Source organism: Aythya ferina, assembly GCF_964211825.1.
Source record: "Aythya ferina genome assembly, chromosome: 3".
NCBI classification, from domain to species: domain Eukaryota; kingdom Metazoa; phylum Chordata; class Aves; order Anseriformes; family Anatidae; genus Aythya; species Aythya ferina.
In genome coordinates, this window is record NC_140298.1 from 42,401,214 (window position 1) to 42,424,234 (window position 23,021).

The window sequence follows — 23,021 nt, forward strand, 5'->3', positions numbered from 1 at the left end:
TCGCAGAGAAGTATTTTTTTTGTTTTATGTCAAGGATGACCTCAATACATAAGCTCTTTTACTCAGTGTTCATCAAGAAGCAGTCCTAGAAGTACACTTTCCCAACATTTTTGTACAACCTCAGCTCAGCAGGAAGGCTTCCCACTGACTCATGGGGTGCTGGGTGACTGCACTTGCCTTTGTCTACTCTCAAAGACTAAGCCTTGGTCATATCTATGTGAAATGGACTATAATAACAACTCACCACCTTGCCCAAAAGCTCTTACTTACATGAGATTTCTAAACTGAGACCACCCTTATTTGCTGCCATGCTGCCAAACATTAGCTCCCATTATGGGAGACTTGCAGAAAACTCAGAGTGTTAGATGATACTTCGTGATCTTATGCAAGAAAGATTAATAAGGTTGGTTTTGTGTGTTTTTTTCTTTGTTTGTTTGTTTAACATAAAACCTCTCCAACAGAAACAGCTAGTCCATAGTCACTTGAAGATGCTGCTGGCATCTTCAATAAAGATTCCAACCTGAATTTTCATTGTTAGGTATTGAGAAATCTTCTGGCCTTACAAAACACCATTCAGACAGCTGAAGTGTCCGCCTGTTTCAAGCAAGCACTCACACGCTGCTGCGCCGCCCGCCACTCTCCTGTCAGCTGCTGCCGCAGCACAGCGTGGTTGTCTCAGTTGTTGTTCCAGCTGCTACCTGAAACAGGAGCATCAGACTGAAAACAAAGGCACAATCAAATTCTCTCTGCAGCAGCAGTTCAAAACATCACAACACTTTCCCCACATTTTCCGTTGTGTTAAGAAATCTCCATTCTTCTACTACATCTTTCTGTAGTGCGTGAGAGAACTGCACATAAGCCAGAGCCTGCCCAGGGCAGCTGCAATTATTCTCCTAAGAATAACATCCTCTGTACATCACTGACCAAAAGGGTCTATCCCTGGACATCGTTGTGAACTGTTTCTCTTTATTACATACAAATTCACTATCATACACTGACAGGGACAGCTGGTCATTTTTCCCCAAAGAGGAATAAATCTCTTTAAAATGCACACGTACCCAGAGGAATCAGCACATATGGGGCCCGGACGTTATGGGCTGCTGCATCCCACTGGATGCTGCTAAGGCAAGCAGGAAAAACCAGATGCTCAGCGGGGAAAAACAGATTCCTCATTACACTGCACACATGGGTACTCAGGCGGATGGTACTCACCTTTCTGCTGTGACTTTTTTCCTTCTACAATCCTGCTTTGAAAGGATAAAAACCTGCCTCCAAGATTGCTCCAAAATATTTCAGGCTGCTAGCAGTGATCTATTCTCAAGGTTTGAAGACTTATTTTCTCCTTTTCTTGCTGTGTTTCCAAGCCCTTCTGTTCCTCCCAAGGAAGGTCAGTGCCTGTGGTGCAGAAGCAGACTTTGTGGAAGCCCTTTTCCTCCCTACAACAGAGGTTCCCACTGCACCACTAGATCTGAGTCACGATGAACCGCAGAGCCATGGAACAAGGAACTGGGCTCAGAAACAGCAGCAACGCACAGGCAACTCTGTGAAGTTGCTCTTGCCACAACTTCTAACTCTGGCAGCTCCTACCTTGGAGGAAGCAAATTCATTTCATGTGCTGAAACACAGACAGACATTGTTTGGCATGCCATTATTCGGTATAAAGTCGCTCTCACAAGCGAGAAAGAAGAAACAAAGCCACTTGCCCAACAGGTCTACCCTTCCATCTAGGCAGAGAACAAGAAAATGAAATTAATCCTAGGCAGACAAAGTGGAGAAGAAACCCCTTATCTGTCTAAAAAAAAAAAAAAAAAAAAAAAAAGAAAAAGAAAGTTGAGCTTTCTAACTAGTCAGATCACAAAACAAGAAGCAGGCTCCTTCTCTCACCTACAACTTGACCCTCACAAAAACTTGTAGCAAACTCCTTTGAGGAAGCTGAGGCAAAAGTCTCCTCAAAACACAAACCCAGCTGTGGGACACTGCTGAAAATGACACAATCACATTATCACAGCTTGGGCTGTGGTCTGACATTTGAGATGAAATTTGGAGTTTCCCTCAAAAAGCCCTTGTGGCAGAGGTAGCTGGCTGTGTGGTCAGTCACTCTCCCTGCAAATAGACTGGGGAATTTCCAAGGGCAGGGTCTTCCGCAGATGCCAAGAAGCATCTGTGCATCTGCTCCTCCACTGCAAACTGCTGCAGTTTTTGTGAAGGTGACTGAAGCCTAGCACAAAGAAAAAGAAAAATTAATGGATCATTAAACAAAAGAACTACGATTAAAAACACAGGGCACCATGCTACCTTCATCACATCTAGCTATAGTAGCAGCAGTGGTGCCAGCACTGCTTTATTCCAAGAACCCCATAACTGTATTTTGGTTCTTCTCAGAATGTAGTCAGAGAAATTTCCTACCACAGAGTTTTAAAATTCTGCGTTAAGCTTTAGAAAAAAAAAATAAAATCAGAGCAGTTTGAAAGGGCCCTAAGTCAAGCCAGTAAGACTAATACTCAGGCTGACCTGTGCATCCTCTTCATGTCATGGGAAATGATTCTTCACTGATCCAAATAAAGTCAACATGAGCAGGCCTGAGGGGAAAACTAAAGCTGTCAGAAGTCTTGAAGACTCCCATGCCCAAAGCTTACGACTGGGACACAAGTGAACAACAGGAAGAGCAGTTTCTGGTGCTGAGCAGCACTTCTTCGCATGGCATATTCCATATGTAAAAAGTGGTTTTCAATTCCCACAGACCCACAAAGCGGAATTAACTGAACAACTGAGGTGACTGAGGGCTCAACTCTTCTTCACTTCTCTTACCTGATGATTAAGCCCTAGCTCTGGTGGTCACTACACAAGTTATCTGCTCTGTCTGTGCATCTGACAGCTCAAGATGCTCATTTCAATATGCACGTTTGTAAGAGGGAAACAAAGGGAAAGAATAGCTCTCTTCTCAGTCATCCGTTTTAACGTTATCCTTTCTGTGGACTTCCAATATTTTACAGCAATACGACATGTAGGTATGGGGGGTGGGGGAGAGAAAGAATTTCAAGAAGATCAAAAGGAGAAAGGTTGCCATACAAAGTAAGAGACAGTGCAGAGGAAGGAGACCAGAAGCTTTACCTTTTCACACAGCACAAGAGCAGAATTTCAGGATCAGACACATATGCCCACAAACACACGTGCTTATTACATCACTGGTGAAATACAGATTTATCTGGGAAGGCAAAGGACAGTTAGGATGTGACAATCTACACCAGGAGAGGTAAAGACCGGTCAGAAGAACAGAAAGCTTTTCTGTCAAGGAAGCACCAGAGGATTGCTGACACCCTCCAAGAGCAGCACGCAAAATCACCCACCAAGGGAAAGACACAGAAGTAAATTAAGTTGCATCAGAAGGATGCAACAGCAACTTCCAGAGAAGTTGCTGCATAATTATGCAGTGTGCTAAGAGGTCTACTAATCATCTGGTCTTCATGGTCTGATTCATAACACGGCATGGTAATCTCTCAAAATATTCAGGAAAAAATAAAAATTAAAAAAAAAATGAGATTATTTTGCCCGTCTAACCAACATCACTTTCTATATGTAATCAAGCATGATCAGAATTGTGAAATCCTGAAAAAGTACAGACAACAAAAAAAGCTCAAAACATCCCCCCCAAACCAAAGTACTCCCTTAAGTAAGGACTTAGAGTATCAGGCATGCCAAGTACAACTCATTTCTCTGCTATCCTCCACACAGACCCATCAAATAGCCAGAAACATTAGCATTCTGTGCACTGTAGTAGAAACTTTTAGATGCTATAAACCCATTTCATCCCTTTGCTCTTTGTATTTGCATTACCCCTCTATTCCCAGAGGATATTTTTAATATGTATGCATTTGCTCAGAAATAGCCAAAGAAAATCTCAAATCATACATTTAAAAAGGACTTTCTCAGACAGCATGCACATTATCTAGCAAACAACAGGTACCTTTTTGGAAAGATAGGGTGCAATTTGTTTTGCTTCTCCTAAATGCAATTCTTTAAAGCTAAGACTTTTGTGGAAAGGCTGGTGCAAACACACATGGCTGTATCATTTAGGACTCTTCAGTAATTTTACAGAGCTTGCTAACCACTAATTTGACTAGGAATTTCAAGAGACATTACTTTGAAGAACAACAAAACGTGTACAAAGCCAACTCTCCTAATGAAAGTTGCCCATTCTGAACAGTGCTTCTACTTTTCCTAACCTAACAAAGGAAACTACATATAAGTCTTGTTTTCTCCACTTTCCCGAAGAAAACCAACTTCTCTAAAAATAACACCTTCTTTGGCTTTACCAGGCTTTGGCCTCAACTGAAGTTGCTGAATGCTCTGAGTATATTCCAACTAATAAGGTTTTCAATCCCCTGAGCATTTGTATTTCACTTTGAATTAATCTTTGTCAGATGAGCTCCAGGCATCACTGAAGCAGAGTGAACTGGTTGCATAAAACTTCAAGTTCAGTTCCTTCTGCCACCAGCCCTGACAGTGCTATAACAACTAATACACAGTAGAAAATTTCCATAACTGCTGAAGATCCCACACATGCACTGTGGAACAAATTCTTACTAATTAAAAACTGCTCCATGGGAAGGGTGGAAGAAGAGGTGGAGTATTCAAATATTTTGAAAGATATTTAATTGAATTTCTTTCTTTCAAGCAACATTCGGTGCCCAGACAATAGTCCATATGGAACTGTGCGATTTATTTTAAGGATGACATGCTGTAGAGTCACATACATCTGGAGATATGGGTAAAACCAAAAGAAAAAAATGCTAAATGAAACTAAATATGAACATAACGAACAGAAGCATTACAGTCTTCCCCAGTTTTCATTGTGATGTGAAAAGAAACAAAAGGAAAAAAAAAAAAAAAAAAAAAGAGAAACTGAAGAGACACTGAAAAGAGTAAATCAAATAATTAAAATTGTCTTATTTTATAATTAGAAACTCCACAGTTTCAGAAATACATTTTAACTGTCCCCCTTTTCAGCAAAGTTTATGAAGAGGATTCATTTTGTTACCTTTGCAACCTCCAGGAGAAAGTACTTCACACTTAACACTTAGACCTATTTTTCTCTGATTTCAGTATGTCATCTTGAGTTAAAACACAAACGTGTCACGGCACACACAACACCAGCTGCTCCCACTTCTTGAACACATTTCTAGCACACAACCCCATGCAAGGGAGCTGATCTTTTATACTGCAATTTCCTTCTTTTAGAATAATGATCACAGCCTTTAATTTACCAAGGGTAATTAGACCTGTCTTGAGCAAAATGATGATGTTGTATGGTCTCAACCTAGATAAGAATCCCTGTCAAAATGGAAGTTCACATATTTGATTGCACATTATCTGGCTATGTTTTCACTTAGGCCCCCAGTAGCCCTCACCAAAGAGCCCAGGGTAAAGTGTGTAACATTTGTCTTCAAACTCAAAGCATGTTATAGTTACTGACAAAGGCTTTTTGTTTTCAGAAAAAGTCCACCACAGAAAAACGATAAACAAGACAAAACAAAGGATTATTAATCTTCCTGAAAATAATAATGCTTGACAAGAAAAAAAAAAGCTTGAAACAACGCTCAACCTAATGTCACACTGACTTGCACTCCTCCTTCTGCACATTTTTATCTGGGTAATTATTCTTCATTTAAGATGTTCTCTCACATTCCCTGAAGTTTGCTTTAATAAGTTGCTGTTTAATAACATTAAGGCCAAGAAAAGCTAAATAATTTGTATTTTTATGGTGAGCTGCGAGCCACTCAATATGATTCATTATAGCACAGATTGTTTAAAGAGATGCTTCACATCAGCCCTGCGTTATTCCAGTGCTGAAAGCAATTCATGTACCCAACAAATAATTATGCAAAAGCACACTTTATATAGTACTTTACTGACTAGCACAATGCAGTTGGAATAAAAACACAATATTTTGCAACCCTATACCCAGGAGCTTGTCATTTATAGCCCATCAGTATTGAACGACTTTTGACATAAGCACTGTTCTTTAGTAAATGTGCATGAATAATAGGTTAATTTCTCACAAAGATAGCCCAAACTTTAGAAGACTTTCACGATTTTCCTTTGCAGTGACTCAAAATCATATGGACATTTCCAGATTTTTTTTCACATTATATATCCCAGGACTTAAGAATTTAAAACTAATATGCTGAACTGGCTTAGTCAAGTTTTTAACCTCTTACCTAACATACTGATTTAAGCCAATGCAAGTTGCAATAAGGGCAATTCTGGCTAGATATGGGACCAAAAAAAGAGTTCACAGCAATGGTGGTCAAACACAGGATGCCCAGTGAGGCAGCAAGATCTCAATGCTTGGAGATATTCTAAACTTAGACAGATGGGGCCCTAAGCAACCTGATCTAACTTTGAAATAGTGGTCCTGCTTTGAGCAGGAGTTGGACAAGATGACTTCCTAAATTATTCTATAATATTTTAATGGGCTGTAGCAGACCAAGAAGCCACATCATACACAGAAAACTCCTCCAATTTTATTTTATTTTTTTAATTCACAGAGAGCCACCATTTCCTGCAAGGGAAAGAACCTGTTGAACAGAGTGAAGGGTACACCTTGCTTCTTTGAAAGACCGCATCAGCCAGGTTGTGACATGTTCCTACCAGTTCACTTTTGCTTCTCATTTGAAAAAAACAGTACGCTAGTGCTTCACCAATGGACAGTTGCCAACTCCCTCAACAAATACAACCCACCATATGTCTTTCCCATCTCAACTCAGTGCTATAACCATCAACACTCTCCACTCTTCCTCTTGCCAATTTGCTTTGTTGCCCTTTGCCAGATTTCTGCATTTTGCATTCCAGGATACATTATGGCCCAGAGTAAGAAATGTCACTGAGCAACTCCCTTCCAGGGTACTGAAGTTCTCAGCAGGTAAGAGCTGGCTTTGAAGCTGCAGGTTCAGATCAAGTCAGGTTGCAATGGACCTAAATGCAGAGATTTCCACTTTCTGAACCAAGGGCCCTAGGCTCCACGTGACTATGCAATAGGTGGGCATCTCCACCATTGCCATCAGGTCACATACAAAAAGCCTTTGTACTTGACAAGAGCACACAACTACCGCCTGAAGTAGGAGATTTAAACTGTTACTGAAGGCTGTCAAAGATGCCTGACTAAGCATGCTTACTCATGCATGCCAATCTAGCATTTGTTCATCCCAATCTACAACAGGGGAACAAAATCTGATTATGGTAAAAAGAGAAGAACCTGATGATCATTGGCCACCATGACACAAAATTTGATCAATACACAAAACTAAAACAGAACAAGGCCCATTCAAAGCATCATTCAAAAAAAAAAAAAAAAAAAAAAAAAGAACGGAAATTATTTATCCTTATTAAAGTTCTGACCTCACTGCCAATAACGAATGCCTGCTTTCCCTGAAGTCATTGTGTTATTCATGGCACTGGGCACTGGCGAGCAAAGCACTCAGAGAAAGTTGTTCCTGAAACAGTACTAATTAAAGACATCTTTAAAGAATATTCTGAAGAGTTAAGTGCAACTCAAATGTTGCATCAGCAGCCTGAGAGAAAAAAAAAATCTGAATATTCTTTTGTAAGCAAATCCAAAACTAAGAGAAAACTCAAATCAAAGCATGGGTTTTCAGACAGACTGCTCGAGACCTTTTATTCCTCAATCTCAGGAACACAAGTATAAGCAACTATTAAAACAAACTAAACAAGTCAAGAAACTATTTCCCATAACCTAATTTAAAATTTTAAACAAACCTCAAAAGGTTTTGGGATGTGTCCTCTACGAGACGTTCTGCTGACTTAAAAAAAATCTGTATAAATTAGCACGCATGAGCAGCAATTCCTCATGAATGTTAATATAACTAAACTAAATCCAATAAACATGAAGAGAGCAAAAAATTGCAAGCAACATAGCTATTGCTTATCTGGAAGGAATGAAAGTTAGGATAAACAGGGATTTTGGTTTGTCCTGGTGACACAAAAGAAGTAACACTTTCAAAGTTCCATCACCAACATCCCATTGACTGTCAGTAAAGTTTAGGCCCTGAAGCACTTCTATTGCTTTTGTAAATAAAGATGAGGTTATTTCGAAAAGGTTAGCAAGAGTAGCAACTTTTCCATTTAAGAGAACCGTGTGCTGTGCATTTAACTGTAGGTGTCCCAGAAGTCTTCAAGCTCCTTTCCCTGCTACCTCAATTCCACTGTCTGAGCCTAACGCTTATCACAGCAGTGTTTATTACGACTGGAAGTTCACTGAAGCAAGAAACATCTCGAAGATTTATCTGGATGGTGCCTAGTGCATGTTTTCAGACTGCAAGAAACACATTGCAATTACTGCATTATCAAACCAGGGAAAAAAAAATCCAACGGTTAATGAAAATAGCTTAAATTGATGACAGGTATTAACAACTGATGGATTCAAATACTTTCTGTAGGTGGCTCTCTACCATAAAATAATATGAAGTACAAGACTTTCAAATCACTGCAATGTCTTCCTTCCTGTAGAAGCATATTAGTATCTGTTCTTAGAAATTTTCAAGTGTCTGAACCCAGCTAATTAGCTGGCACCATTACCAAGAAAACAACTGGCAGCCAACTCAACACCACACTGGGAAGGTACAAGACCCTTTACATCACTGACAACATATTGATATTTAAATACCTCTTTATTGTCCCCGGAAGATCCAAACTGAACGGAATTTGATAGGAGGATGCTAGCGTGTCATCCACAGCCTTGCTTATTTCCTGTAGTTCTCTCAAAGAAACACAGCCAAGTAAAGCAGTCAGTTCACAGTCCTGTGACTGAATAAGCCTATCTTGTTCCTCAATTTCTCTTCTTAGCTGTTGATCTTTTGCTTCCAATACAGCCAGCCTTGCTCGGAGGTCTTCAATTTCTTTCTGCATGGAACAGAAACCTCAGTTTACTATGGACAACATTAAGGACATTGGTATGTCCCTAAAATAATGTCTTAGAAGCATCTTGAATTAAGGTTGCCCGATTTAGCACAACACTAGATGAGAAGACAGCCTTTTGTTGACATGCAAAAATCCTTACATCTGTTGTGTTTAGAAACTAGCATTTCTACAGTCTGAAACTCCCCACCTGCATTTCAACACCGTATGGCAGGTTCCTCTGCCAAAATCAACTGCAACAGGCACCTTTTCCCTTTAAAATACACCAGTAATTCCTAAGTTAAATACTTTGTTTAAAAAAAAAAAAAAAAAAAATCTCAGTTCAGCCATAATCACAGAATCAGACTGACAGCTAAGGTGAACAACCATCTATCCATCCTGCTGCAGGATATCCCTGCAAGGGTTCCTCCAGGCTTCCCATTCAGTATCTGGCACAGGACACAAGTGGTGAACCGCTATCTAGTCCTTTTTATTATTATTTACTTTTAATTGGAAACACAAAATCCCTCCCCCCAACTTAATAAATGACCGAAGCTTCACCTTAGTTGCACTAATCCTGCCAGAAGTTTAAACACCACATATTATGATAGTGATGTTTCCTGCAAAAGCGCATTCTAATTTCTCCTTGGAAACCCAACAGATGGCTTGCACACAAGGAACAAGCACTTCATAAAGGAATTTGGGTTTCTGAGTTAATAAAATTATTTAATATATCGTTTTTGGCTCATTTTTCCCAGAATTTGAAAAGGAAATTAAAAAAAATACAAATAAAAATCGAACTACTCACAATCTAAATTGCTGAACGTCATGCTGGAGAATTTGATTCTATTCCTACATTTCTTACAGTCTTTGTAAAACTTTGCAAGCCATTTAGCCTATTATCTGCACACACAGTCACAGATTGAATGTTCACCATTTTCCATACAACCTAAAAGAGGGGTCTCTGAAGTACTATCTATAGACTCTCAACAGAAATCAAAGCTTGTAATTTCATATGACCTTATTCAGTCCAGTTAAAAAAAAAAAAAATGGGGGGGTAGAGAAAAAAAAAAGGAAAAAAGGACCTCTTTCAGGTAAGTAACTAGGCATTACAAAACTGACATTAAAAATTACCACAGAGCTTTTCATGATAATTCACTACTTGATTCTCTATCTGTAAAATTGGCATCTCTTCAACCAAAGACAGTTGCACAGAAAAAATTAAGTGGTTTTGAATCACTCAGATGCCATGCTGATTGATGGTGTAAAAAGAGCCAATTCACCAAAATTAATAAATCTGCATCCAAAAGAGGGTTTGAGCGGTGTACAGTAAGAAGATTTTGGGGCTGAATATCAAGTAATGAAGATAAAATGCTATTTTGAATATCTCAACAAGTACTTCTTCAGCAACGTATGAGAGATCCAGAAAAAAACAGCATGCTTTTATAATTAAAGACTCAAGACTTTCACAAAACATACATACCACGTGCAGGTAACTGATTTTTTTCTTTTTTTGTCTTTTTAAGTGCTTCACTTTGAAATCTTAACATTCTTCAAATGTTTTCAGTGAAATTTAAGCAAAGCTTAGTTCAGTAATGCTCATCTTATAAACAAACATATTTTATGCTTTGTTGCACTATAAAAAGCTCCCTGACTCTCCATGAGTATTACTTAAAACAAGAAACAGTCCCCTGCACATGAAAAGGTTGAAACGGCTCAAAAGAAATCAAGTTATATTAGTGCTGTGCAGTACACACATCAATTATTTTCCACCTTTGTTTTATTATTTACATTTCGCTATAAGAAAATAGAGTGGCCCATGTTTCAACCCACGGGTGTTTGTCAAGGACAGAAAGGTCAGCAGGCCAAAAACATCAGTGTTGTTTCTTTGAGTCTCAAATCAGGCTTTTAGTGTGCACAAAGGACAATTCTGTCTCTGTACTACTAGATTGGGAATACTGCCAAAATCTTAATAAGCCCTACTTAATACAAAGACCTTCATATTCTTTGCAAATGTCGTAATTGCAATCACTGCAATAAGCAACCTACAAGGGAACAGAAAAGGAGATGAACAGAATTTGGTTTTACAAACACACTTTTAGTACTGAAATATTTTTACAAGTTAGATAGCAGAAGCACACAATCTGCATTCACAAAGAAAAAGCTATTCTTCTTTGGAACAGTTCACGTTTACTCTTGAGAGAATGGAAATTTTAGCCAGTAAACTGGAATTTTCTCTCTTTTCCAGAAAGGCCAAGAAACCTTTAAAGTGTTCTTAGGGCAGCCTCCAGGAATGGATAAGAAGGACAACGCCTCAGCATGGAGCAACAGATGATATTTAGCTCACTAAACATAAGCTAGAGTTTTACTTTTTGCATTTGAGTTTAAAACTGGGATTTCTAACATGACCACTAACCGCTACTAATTGTGAACATCAAACTTCACTTAGGGCTTGTGTTGTCCACAAAGTACAGATTGCAGTAAAAACTTTACTGGGTAAATTTGAATATCATCACAAGCTGTATCAAAGCCTTGAATATAAATGCAGAACCAGCAGGACTGAGGCTAGAAGGATAGGGAAAATAGGGCTCAGAATATAATAATAATAATAATAATAATAATAATAATAATAATAATAATAATAATAATAATAATTTAAGTTATGTGAGACTTTGGGACAGATTAAAACCTTAACAGACGCTGGAAGCCACCAATCATCACAGGTCAGCCTCTTCTAGAACTTAAAAATCACAAACATTTTGATCAAAAATAGCACGCCTGTAAAGACTGTGGGTAATTTGTCCCTAGTGTCACTATACAGAAAAAAAAAATCACCTGGAGTAAGCATTAAAACATTACCTGGCATGAAATCTTAAGCACAGCAGTTTTCAGATGGATGATTTGATGCAGTTGGCTGGGTATCGAGATTACCAAAACTAGTTTTCCAGACACTGGTAACATTAAACTAGACTATATCTGTTCTTACATGTTTATGAAATAAATCCAAACAATGCAAAGATAATGACTAAGATGGAGCAGTAAATTATCTGAGTATGACTTTGCAATGGCCATCTAAGATTTTTTCACCATTTCTTTCTTCTTATATATATGTTTTTGTTTGTATACACACATATTATTTAACTATTAGATCAAAGGAAGAAAAGTATTAAAAATAATGAGATTTCAAAAAAAGAGCAGAGAAATAAAACTAAGATGTCACACTTCTGAATGTTACCACCAAGATTTAAAAGGAAATGGAGCAAAGACCTATACTAGACAGCAAACTGAGGTTTTTGAAAGGAAAAAACAGAGCTAAACTATGCTTAAACGGCTTGCAGATTTAAAATTGGACAGAAGCCATCTTAAAACATTCCATTTGCCAACACTACCACGTTGTGGCATCATGTATCAGTGTAAAGTTATGCTGGTAAATGCCAACTGCTCCGTGATGATTGCTTCATCCTAATGAAAGGTATCGATCATCTTCCAGGAACAAAAGCTGGTAAATCACATATTGATAATCAAATCTAACCAGAAATGGATCAAAGATTGCGTCTGTCTAAATTCTTTGTTTTCAAATAAAAATTTCTGAAGATCGATGAAAATTAAAAATGGCAAATTAGGACATAAAGAGCACACTTAAAAAAAGATAATGAGGAAAGTTAAAGCATACACACAAGCCACTGAGCCTTCCAGCTCTGCTTTTCTTTAATGAGATTAACACAGCTCCTGCGGCTGCCATCTCCAATCATCACTTAGATTATCAACTGGACTGCAGCCAAGGCTCTAATTGCTGCACAGAACAAAGTCACTATTACAATAAGTTTATTTAATTCTGTGCGACAGCTTACAAGCTTTTTCCCACACAGCACTGGTTCTTTGAGACAACTTGGCAGTTTTGTTACCTGTAGCCATTTCTTTTCTTGAAAAAGCTGCTTTCGTTTTGTGGCCGAAACCTGCATCCTCTCCTTGTACGTGGATCTCAAAAGTTTATGTTCGTTTTCATGCCAAAGCTGGGTTTCCTCATTTCTAACCCTTTGAGGGAGGTAAAGACAAAAGCTAAGAATTAGTGTTATCACTGGGTATTGACTGTTTCAAGATTAAAGAGGTAAGAATGCTGCACGTTACCTTCAGATTCATAACACTCTGCCACCAGAATGATTACATCTTAAACAGATACACAGTTAGTGAGCAAGACATTTCCCTTGGCATATCTTCCTTTATTATATCAAACATTTACACTGTTTTTACAACACGCAGAAGAAGGAAAAAGGAAAACTTGTATAGCTTCAGGCTTCCCCCAGCTACTTCATTTTTCAGAAATTTATCATTCACCGCCTTGAAATAGACAAAACTAAGGCATGTAATTTCCATCAATACAGAGAGAAATCTCTTTCAGACAGAAGTTTAGAAACTTGCCAAAGCCATTTTTTTGCAGCTTCTGTCAGCTTTTGGAACCCACGCTAGAGATCATCTGGAGCGTTTGCTCCACAATGCCAAGTTTTATTTCTCTCTTGCACAGCGAGCTCTTTCAAACTCGCAGTCAGTGGGATTCCTCACAGTGGTCGGTACAGCCCTCAGCTGTAAATCTTTGCATGATTGGACCCCAAGATAATCAGCGCGTTACATTAAGTGTCAAGTTTATAATCAGCCTCTCAAAATGCACCTGCAAACAACGCAAACCTATTTTGCCATGTATGTTTCTGCGTAAAGGCATGCACACTTGTAAGGCCAATGGTGCTTCCATGTCCATCTCCTGAGACAAGTACCTACATTTCCACATGAAGGGTACTGATGCATTTTAGTAGCGTGTTTAAAATAAATAAATAGATAAAACTTTGTCTCAAATGAAGGACATTTTTGAAGCATGATTTCCCACTGTAATCTTACAAAACAAAAACGTAAACGCCACACAAAAAAAACATGCATCACAGGTGGTGTAAGCGTGATTAATCACACAATTACAATCTCCATGCACAGCTGTTTAACAATGTAGAACATAAGATTCATGTCTCTTCTGCAGCATCATAAGAATACACGCTTTACTCCCTCTCCAAGTGCTGTACTCCCTCTCTGTGGGCTAAAATGTACTAAAAAGGGAAAAAAAAAAAAAAAACACAGTTCCAAAATAAATGGCATTATTACTTAAAACAAAATTCATGTAACGATTGTGAATCTTCATTTCTGCAACAACACAGTAAATCAGGCACCCATGTGTGAGGTGCTAGGACATCTGTGTATCTGTGCCTTGCCTTACTGATTACAGGGGCTTCAACCAACCACATTTTCCAGCATTCTTTTTTTTTTTTTTTTAAAAAAAAAAAAAAAAAAAAAAAAAGAGGTAAGGATGCTACATGTTACCTTCAGATTTATAACACTGCACCACTAGAATGATTACATCTTAAGCAGGTATACAGTTAGTGTAGGGTTTTTTGGTTTTTTTTTTGTTTGGTTGTTTAAAGTAAGCTGCATCTTTCTGAAAATTGCATGCAACCGAAATTTCTAAGCAGCTGATCAAAATCTAGAAAATATTACACAACAACCAAGGTTTTCCTGAGAACCCCTTGGAAATCACATATACATCTGCCTGCTTGGTATTGAGGAAACAGAAACAAAATCTCCCTGATCTCACTGAGCCTGTGTCACCACACGAAGCCGGTATTGTTCCTAACCTAAATATAACGTGACTTGGCTCCTACCACATGCCCACAATATCCCACGTCAACTCTGAGTGCATTTACCTAAAAATTCATCTAATAATTCAATCATATAAAACAAAATCAGGGCATGAACGTCAGTCTCATATATTAAACAAATAAATTGCCATACACGCTTTTCATTTAAAAAGTTCTTCATTTGCAAGAAGATGAGACTGGCTTGATTACAGTAAAACTGCAATGTTCTGGTCTTCTGGGGCTAGTCATTTGTTTCATTTTCAAGTTGAAAAAGGACACTTTGGACATCACTGTTTTGTTCTGATTCAAAATGAAAGCAAAGACTGAAGTCTACAAATTTTCCTTGAAGAAGTGGTCCAGCTGTACTATATAAAAATGCTGCTGGAACAGAAAAAAAAAATTAAACTATTACAACTCCCTACTGAAGACGAAGGGTATGCTCGCTCCCATCAACAAAGGAGCCAGACTGCAGACAAGTGGTGTGAAAGGCTATATGAATCAAGCAAGAAAAATAAAAGGTGCACAACAACACAGTCAAACTCAAGCTCAAAGAAAAGAGTGTGTGCAAGACAGAAAAGTGAGGAGCAAGAGGATATTCATCTGACCCTGAAGAATGGCACTGCTCTCAGACCTGTGCAAAGAGAAGAGTTACAGATAAAATCATCAGAAAGAGAGCAGGAAAACTTTCGTAAACGTATACATTATTTGTATTATACACATATAAATATAATACATATATTTTATATAAAAATAAGCAGAGTACGTATTTCAAGGAAGCTTTAGCAAATCAATTCCTGTGACACTGAAAACACTACCAGCTCTAAATCCAAAACCATTACAAACTAATGCATAGAGAGAACACATTTTAATGATAAAATACTCTAATCTTTAAGGAATGGTAAAACAGTTTCTTAGAGCCTCAAAAGGCAGGAGAAAATAAGGAGTGAAGTTAGTAATGAAACGTTTCAAACTAAGTTCTAAAAATATAGGCTAAAAATACACTTAAAATCCAATAGATAATTTCTCAATAAATCCTATTACTTGTACTGATTTTATCTAATTTTCATGTATATCAAAAAATACACCAAAATTTATTTTCTGACACGCCACAACCTTTATATATACAAGCTGCCACAATACAAAAGGTTTTTCTTCTTTCATTTGTGCTACAACATTTGAGAATAGCTTCCAACACTTATGAATAATCCTCTTACTTTTAACAACAGTAACCAGTAGCATAGCAGAAGAAAGACCCAGGAATAGAGGCAACTTTTTCTTCCTAAACTAACTATCTCCCTTGGGTTATCCAAGGCATCTCACATTCCCCCAATCTTTGAAGTTGTTCTCCCTTCAAGAGAAGACTGAGAAGTTATTTCTGTGACTTTGTACAATGCAGAGCACATTACTGCCACCTAACAAGTGATGCATAAAAGGAAGCTCCTAAAGATCTATGCATCTCAAAGACGAATCTTTTTACTTTATATTTAAATGTCCTTTCATTGCGTGAAAAGGAGTGTCAGAATTAACTCCATTGGGAACCTTTGTTCAAGCTGCCTTGCTGTCATATACCTAAGCTGCTGGGTCAGGATTCAATCCCACTCCCACTCAACATCAGTCAGAAAAGTTCGATTCGATTCACCATTTCATCATAATCAATCTTTTTGAGGGCAATTCTGAAAGAACTGTGGGAAAAGAGGGGGAAGGCAAGTTTTCATAAATGTGCTCCATACTGATATGCTAGAAGGTCCTTAAAAACCTGTATTAAAATTCTTCACAAACTGTATTCCATACTTTAAGAAAGACAGAAGTGTTATTTTACACAGTAAGGAGGCATCAAACTTACCAATCTGCAGCCCAGCGTAAAGTTGCTTGAACTTGGGTAACAAACCTATCCAAAAAATTGCTAATTGAAGGGTGTCTTGAAGGAAGCTGGAATTTTAAAGATTTTTTTTCTTTCTCCAGTTCTTCTAGTTTCCGTCTAAATTTATCAGCTAGACATTCAAAAAAATAAAAATAAAAAGGTTACTGAACAGTGAAAAAAAGGTTCTGCTTTAACCGAAGAAGTATAAGGTTTGATCAACGAGAAGTAAAATCCACATCACAAATGGTCCTTTACCTTTTGATAAAATACTGCAGTCTGTCTTGCTCCGGGATGAATTACTGAGACTACAACAGACAATATCAGATAACCAGGATGCTCAGCAACTTTATTCTATGACAAAGACAAAACTGCAGGCTTCCCAGCACTTTCACAGAGTTTTAATCTGGTAAGGCTCAAAGTTATCGACCATGCTCTTTTCCCAGAGTAACAGCTCAGAACTGAGTTCTCTGAAAACTTCCACTTTTCACTGCTCCAGTTTTAAAACAACCTTAAATGGCAGTCCAGCATCTAAGGTCTGATTTTGACAGTGGCCATTTAAAGAGTACTCTGACTCTCCTGTAGCTCTATAGACTTAGAGCAAACACTTCTCTATATAAGTTAGTCTTTACTTTGTCTTCTTCCTCCGTGTAGAAACCAAAGGAACATGGTTCTACATACAGATAGATATTTCTGGTATGTTTATTCTCTATTTCTATGGTGCACACATACTAGGCAAAAAAAAAATCATGCACAGGATAGATAATAAGCCTGGCTGGTCCAAGCCAGAACACCTTTGATGATACATTAGTCAAATCAGAGAGTTTTGAGTTAGTCCACAAATGGAAAACCTTTACAATCCAGTACTTTCCTTGTGACCTTGCTGTCTGCAATCTTGTGTGATTAGCATTCCTTCCCTTCCAGCATTTTCAGTACATGTTACTATCAGAATAACATCCATCTGTGCATGCTTTTTACCGCTTATTTTCTTTCTTTCTCCTCAAAGGGGTTTTAAGAAGAAAGGTGGTTTACATTTGCTGTTTTAGTGAAATGATCCATTTTTACAATAATCTATCATTAGTATTGATCTCCCTTCCGCTTCTGTGGTGATGGGGTGGAAATAAAGACACAGACTGTACTAATGAGGCTAGATCTCCCTAGGCCTGCAGACTGTTCCAAGTAGTTAAACTCATGCTATTATTACTATTAGGGAGAAAAATGCTGCCAGAAGGCTCTAGATGAAATGTGTGTATACTTCTCCTGCAGAGGAGAAACCCTTCTTCAGCACTGGAGGTGAATCACATCTGTGGTGCACTTCTCAGGGGCCACAACTGAACAGATTCTTCCCGTCCCTATCTCCACAAGGAAACTGCACAACATAAACTACCAAAATACAGCAGACTTAACGACTGTGAAAAGATGAATGACAAACTAAAAAAAAAAAAAAAAGTAGATTGCTAATTTAGAGGGCAAATAATATAGCTGTATTGTCCACCTTCCTTGCAATATTTCATATAAAGTTGATCAGGAACTTGAATTTGAAGCTTGACTCTTTCCAAGGATCAAAACCACGTGCACCAAAAATAAAGCTCATCCACACAGAAACTTTGCAAGAAGTCCTACCCAGGTATACTCCCCTACCACGCTCAAGTTTGTGCAGGGAGAAAGCCACCAAAGGAACAAGATAAACAATGAGTTAAGTCTTTGTTTTGAGAAGAAGTCAAGTATTTGGCAACTCCAGGCTATCCCTGGGACTCTACAAGGCAGCCTGACATGGAACAACTCAGCTAAGGCCAGACTGTCACTGGGAAAGCACTGAGAGCTATGGTTATCCACAACCACTCTAAGAAAACAGCTATGTATCTGGCAATAATGATACTTCATTTCACATCAGCATGGATATCAATATAGCCATAGATCTGACATGCTCCAAGAGTTTTTTGTTTGTTGTTTTTTTCCCTGTTTAATAGTAGGGTGTTAGAGTGTGCAAACACCTCCTGGTACTCTCAGCCATAGGAGCAAAGGGCAGGCATGCCACAGTCATCACTAGATCTCTTGCAGTTTTTAAATGCATGGTAGATGAGCGCCCTCAAAAACGATGATGAACCACCATGGATCCTACTGCACCTATTGCTCCCTTGGGACTGGAGCTCTCCTGTGTGCACCTCATCGCAGCGGTGGGCAGATACAGCCAGTCCAAACCATGGGCTCAGGGAGCACTATGAGCAAACACACAGCAGTCCTGCTTTCCTCTGTCTGCAAATTCATCTGACAGTTAATTCTGGTGCTAAACAGCGACAGAGCTCAGGGCAGCAACTTGAGGGCTGGCTGAAGTCTCAGTGAGGACAGATCAGAGCTGCCAGCAAAACTGCAGTGCTGCAGTAACTCGCATGCAGACTATAAAACATACACACCGCTGGGGCTATCAGCAGAGACATCTCATGTGCTCATGAACCTTGTAATACTGCAGTGGACAGAAAGAGCAATTCTGCCAAGGTCCTCATCTGTTTTCCTCCACTCTACCCCAAATTGAGAAGGGACAGCCAGGCAGGACACTGCTGAATGCTTCTCTTTCAGGTTTGCTCTGGTCAGTTCAGGATTAAAGAAGCCCTATCCAAACACTCAGCCAGCTGTAGCTTGAACTAAAAACACAACAGGTTTACAAACCCTGATGAAGACTACACATAGATTACCCAAAAGAATCTCTCCCTCCAAGTCAGAAAGGCATCAGTGGTACCCATGCTTGATGGGATCCAAGTTTGGCAATGGGGCAAAATGTTCCAAGCCCCATCGCTACAGCATGGCGCATATCAACTTTCTCCCTTTCTGCTCACCCACCCTTGCTGTTTGCTTTTTCAAGTAAGATTTATGGGAGGAGAAAAGTGAACATAAAATATGTTTACTATAGAAAGATACAGATATAGAAAGAGATCTGAACAAGGCCTAGAGGGTGGGAAGGAGGTCTATATGTGTTCTGACATAGCAGTGCTGGCTTAGGTATCTCGTTAGGCACTACCCCAACCATATTATGCAAACCAGAAATTAGGACAACTAACTGGAAATAGTCCTGAGCCTTGTGGAAATGCCTTCAGTTAACTTTCTTTCCCTAGGCCGCGCCATCACAGCAGATGAGGCAGCCAAGCAACTGACAGCAGACAAAAGTAGGCAATGGTTATTATTAGCAGGAGAGACAGGTTTTGGACAAGCATGTATTAGCAGCCTCTTACAGATTTTTTTGTTTGTTTTGTTTTAAAAAAGAGCAGTAAGGGAACACCCAAGTTATTGCCAAATCAAACCGGGATCTCTCTCACAGAGCAGTATCATACAGATTTATTCGCTTCAGGTCAGAAGCGATATATATCTGGAGCTGTTCTGTGTATGTAATGTTGAAATAAAAGCTGGGTCATCTTGGATGACAAGGGGCGGGCAGGACCATTCCTTCTTGGGACACCTCTGCAACTCCATTCATCAGCAACTCCACAGGATATGAGGACACAGATGAGAATCACAAGTCCATATTTTGACCAGAAAAATGTATCAGCATTTGCATCTCATGTGGAATTTCAAACACTAATATCAAAAATATCGCTACTACAACCAGAAAAGTAAGAACTGAATTGTGGCCAATGACCACTGACGATCAAAACAAGCAGAAACACCTACTTTTACTCAAATCATTCACTGTTGGGCTTCCTTCGTTACCTGAACAGGATTTATGGCAACTCTCTACAGCTATTCAAAGAGTTTGGACACATGGCAGAACACACTTTCCCTTCCCAGCAGGTATGGCAGCAGCAGCATTTACTGTTGTAAAGCTTCCCAGGCATTCATCCATAACAGGGCATCGCCAAATGGCAGGCTTCAAGGAAGACATAAAGACTCAAGTGCAGAAATAAACTACAAAAAATGGCCTGGGGAGAAGAAACAACTAAATTGCATTTGGGATGGCAGGGCAGGAAAAGACAGGATCATTCTGAGAGATCCATGTGACAGGACTCAGAGGTACTACTACTGTGACTGAAAGATGGGGAATTAACAACGCAGGTTTATGCTCGTGCTGTGCTCTCCAAAACCAGCTGCTGGGGGATGCGGAAGACTGGTGTTCTCTGTATCCAGGGCAAGCAGCTGGAAAATATGCACTGAAAAAGGAGCAAAAGGATAAAACCCATCCTACCATACTTCAATTTGTTCTTTGACATGATTATGCTTACGCAATGTTTTTGTGTCCAGTCGTTTCATCCTTCCCAGCCCTAGAAACTGGCTATTTTTGGAAGGAAAACAGATGAGGGACCCCACATGACACTTCATTCTCTCATTAATTCTTGGCTGCATCCTGCTTTATATATTCCAGTCTACACAGAATTCAATTAGCTTCCACTACGAGACATTTCTAAATCATTTGTTCCACTGGTATTTTAGAAGTATTATTACTGGACATATCTGCTTGTCACCTTTCAGATTAAAAGACTGGTTATCCTTACTAGTTATCCTATCGTCATCAGGGATTACACCCCAAGAAGCTCCACCACCACTGAGCTGAATACTGCAGCACTCAGCTTCTGGGCTCCTCTTGTATAAAAGAGCCCCCTCAGTTTGACCTGGCTGATGTCTTCAGTGCATGGAGAAACCAAGACACCTCAGTGCCAGCTGCCGAGCAGGGAGCCATGCAAATAAGGCTTATCTCAGTCCAGCTTTCCATGCTGCAACTCAGGAGAGAACTAGATGAAGCAGAAGTAATGGAAATGATAAAAATTCTAGCAAAGATGACACATGAAAGAGTTCAAAAAGATGGATTTTGTAATCTAGCAAAGATAAAGACTGAGGGGAGCAACTTTCAGTATACCAGGAAGCTGCAAAGAAAGAATTAATAAAATGTGTTTCACATCTACTCAAAACTAGAGTCCTCAGTAACAAACCTGAGTTGCAACAAAGGAGAACAGGAAAAACAGAGACAGTAAAGCATTAAAACTAGCTGCTTGGGAGAGCCAGGAAATCTCTATCAGTGTTAGTTTTCAGGTCAAACATATCTCAGGAGTAGCTCTGGCATAGTTTTTAAAGCTGAGGCCAGCAAAATCAAATGTATGCTCCTGAGACCCCTTTCCACCATATTCTCTAGGATTTTCTAGCCAGGAAGCAGACAGAAAACCTTTGCTATTCTTAAGCCATTAGGCTCAAGAACACCACTTTCTGTGTTGAAATAGCATGCTTAAAAGTCTAAAATGAGGGTAAAAGAAAAGACCTTCACAGAATTCTGGAGCTCACTGATGAACTGAGACATGTAAAGAAACCACATGAACTCAAACACATACATCACAAACACGTGCTTAATGCTTTGTTCCTCTATCCCATACTTCACAATAGGTCATCTAACACAGTTTACATGTAAAAAGCAATTCCCTTACTTGAGGAAGTAGCATGATAGACATTTGTTCTAAAATGAAGGAATTTTGGGGTATTCAATACAGACCATTTTACATGCAAGCACTTGGAATAAAGCGTAATTCCCTTTACCAGCCTTTTCACTGTGGTCTGCTACTAGCTTGCCGACTTGGAGCAATCCTATGGATACATTAGACAAAGCTCCTACTTCTGTGCAAAAGCCAACCTTTAAATTGCCTCCATCCCCACTGTTACTGCCTGATGCACTCCAAACATCCCACTCTGCTTGAAGCCAGCCCAGGGTGCAGGCGTGGAAGAGGCAGCCTACCTGCTGTTCTCAGATGAACAGACAGCAGCCTGAGAAATGCACGGTCTCCAAGGATCGTGCTTTGTAACAGCTTTGAGCAAAGGAAGCAATTTCCATAATTTTTAATTGACCATATGAGAACATCTGGCTACCTACCTAGTTTTTACATATTCTAATGTGGTTTTGTATTATTATTATTCCCATGAAGCGCAGTTTCACTTTATCAAAACTATTTATCATCATTTAAAAAACATTTAAGGAGATCATCACAGTGAGGGTAGAACTTCATTTACTACATCCTGCATATATTTACAGTTATTTATGTCTGCTCTTTGCTGATAGGTGGTAAGATGATCAATCGTTTTATTCTATGAGCTGTTGGAGGACATTAAGAAAGCATTTCTTCAGCTGGTTCAACTAGAGAAGACCATTTGATCCTGCCCCACCATTATGTAAACAACCACTTTCTTTCCCTCACTCCCCTCAAAAATCTGAAGGACTTAAGACTAGATTTGTGCACAGTTTGCACGTGAAAATAACACACTGCAATCCTAAAGTCTTTTTCTTAGCTGCTAGGTACTTCCAGAGCCAGGCAGCCTTCCCAGCGTTTGCTTTCTTAAAAACTTGAAAGCTTCCTAGATGACTTAAGTATTTTTATATACTCAGCATCAAAACTATTTTATAATCTATTTTGTACAAGCAGAACTCCCAAGATCCGCCCAGCATCCTGTGCCCAGCTGCACATAGGAACAGACTAAGAAGCAAAGCACAAAGCATCCCCTTACCTCGGTACTGCTTCCTGAGCCTACAGCGCTTGTTGCATGAAAGCCTTCCTAAGCAAGACACTACTCCTCAACCACTGCTTTGAGGGAGGGTAAAGTCACGAGTG

General features: G+C 39.1%; 1 protein-coding gene across 10 annotated transcripts in view; it reads right to left on the reverse strand.

Annotated features, from left to right (window-relative positions):
• Nucleotides 1-23,021, reverse strand: part of DISC1 (DISC1 scaffold protein) — a 200,414-nt gene that overhangs the window by 124,948 nt on the left and 52,445 nt on the right. For all 10 annotated transcript variants that reach the window (XR_014690915.1, XR_014690916.1, XM_084513139.1 and 7 more), the window contains 3 exons: nt 16,432-16,579; nt 12,819-12,948; nt 8,684-8,919 (listed from right to left, as the gene is read on the reverse strand). Coding sequence is in view for 8 of the 10 variants with exons in the window: in XM_084513139.1 (XP_084369265.1) it covers nt 8,684-8,919; nt 12,819-12,948; nt 16,432-16,579 (514 nt within the window). In the remaining 2 variants the exon portion in view is untranslated. The remainder of the gene's footprint in view (nt 1-8,683; nt 8,920-12,818; nt 12,949-16,431; nt 16,580-23,021) is intronic.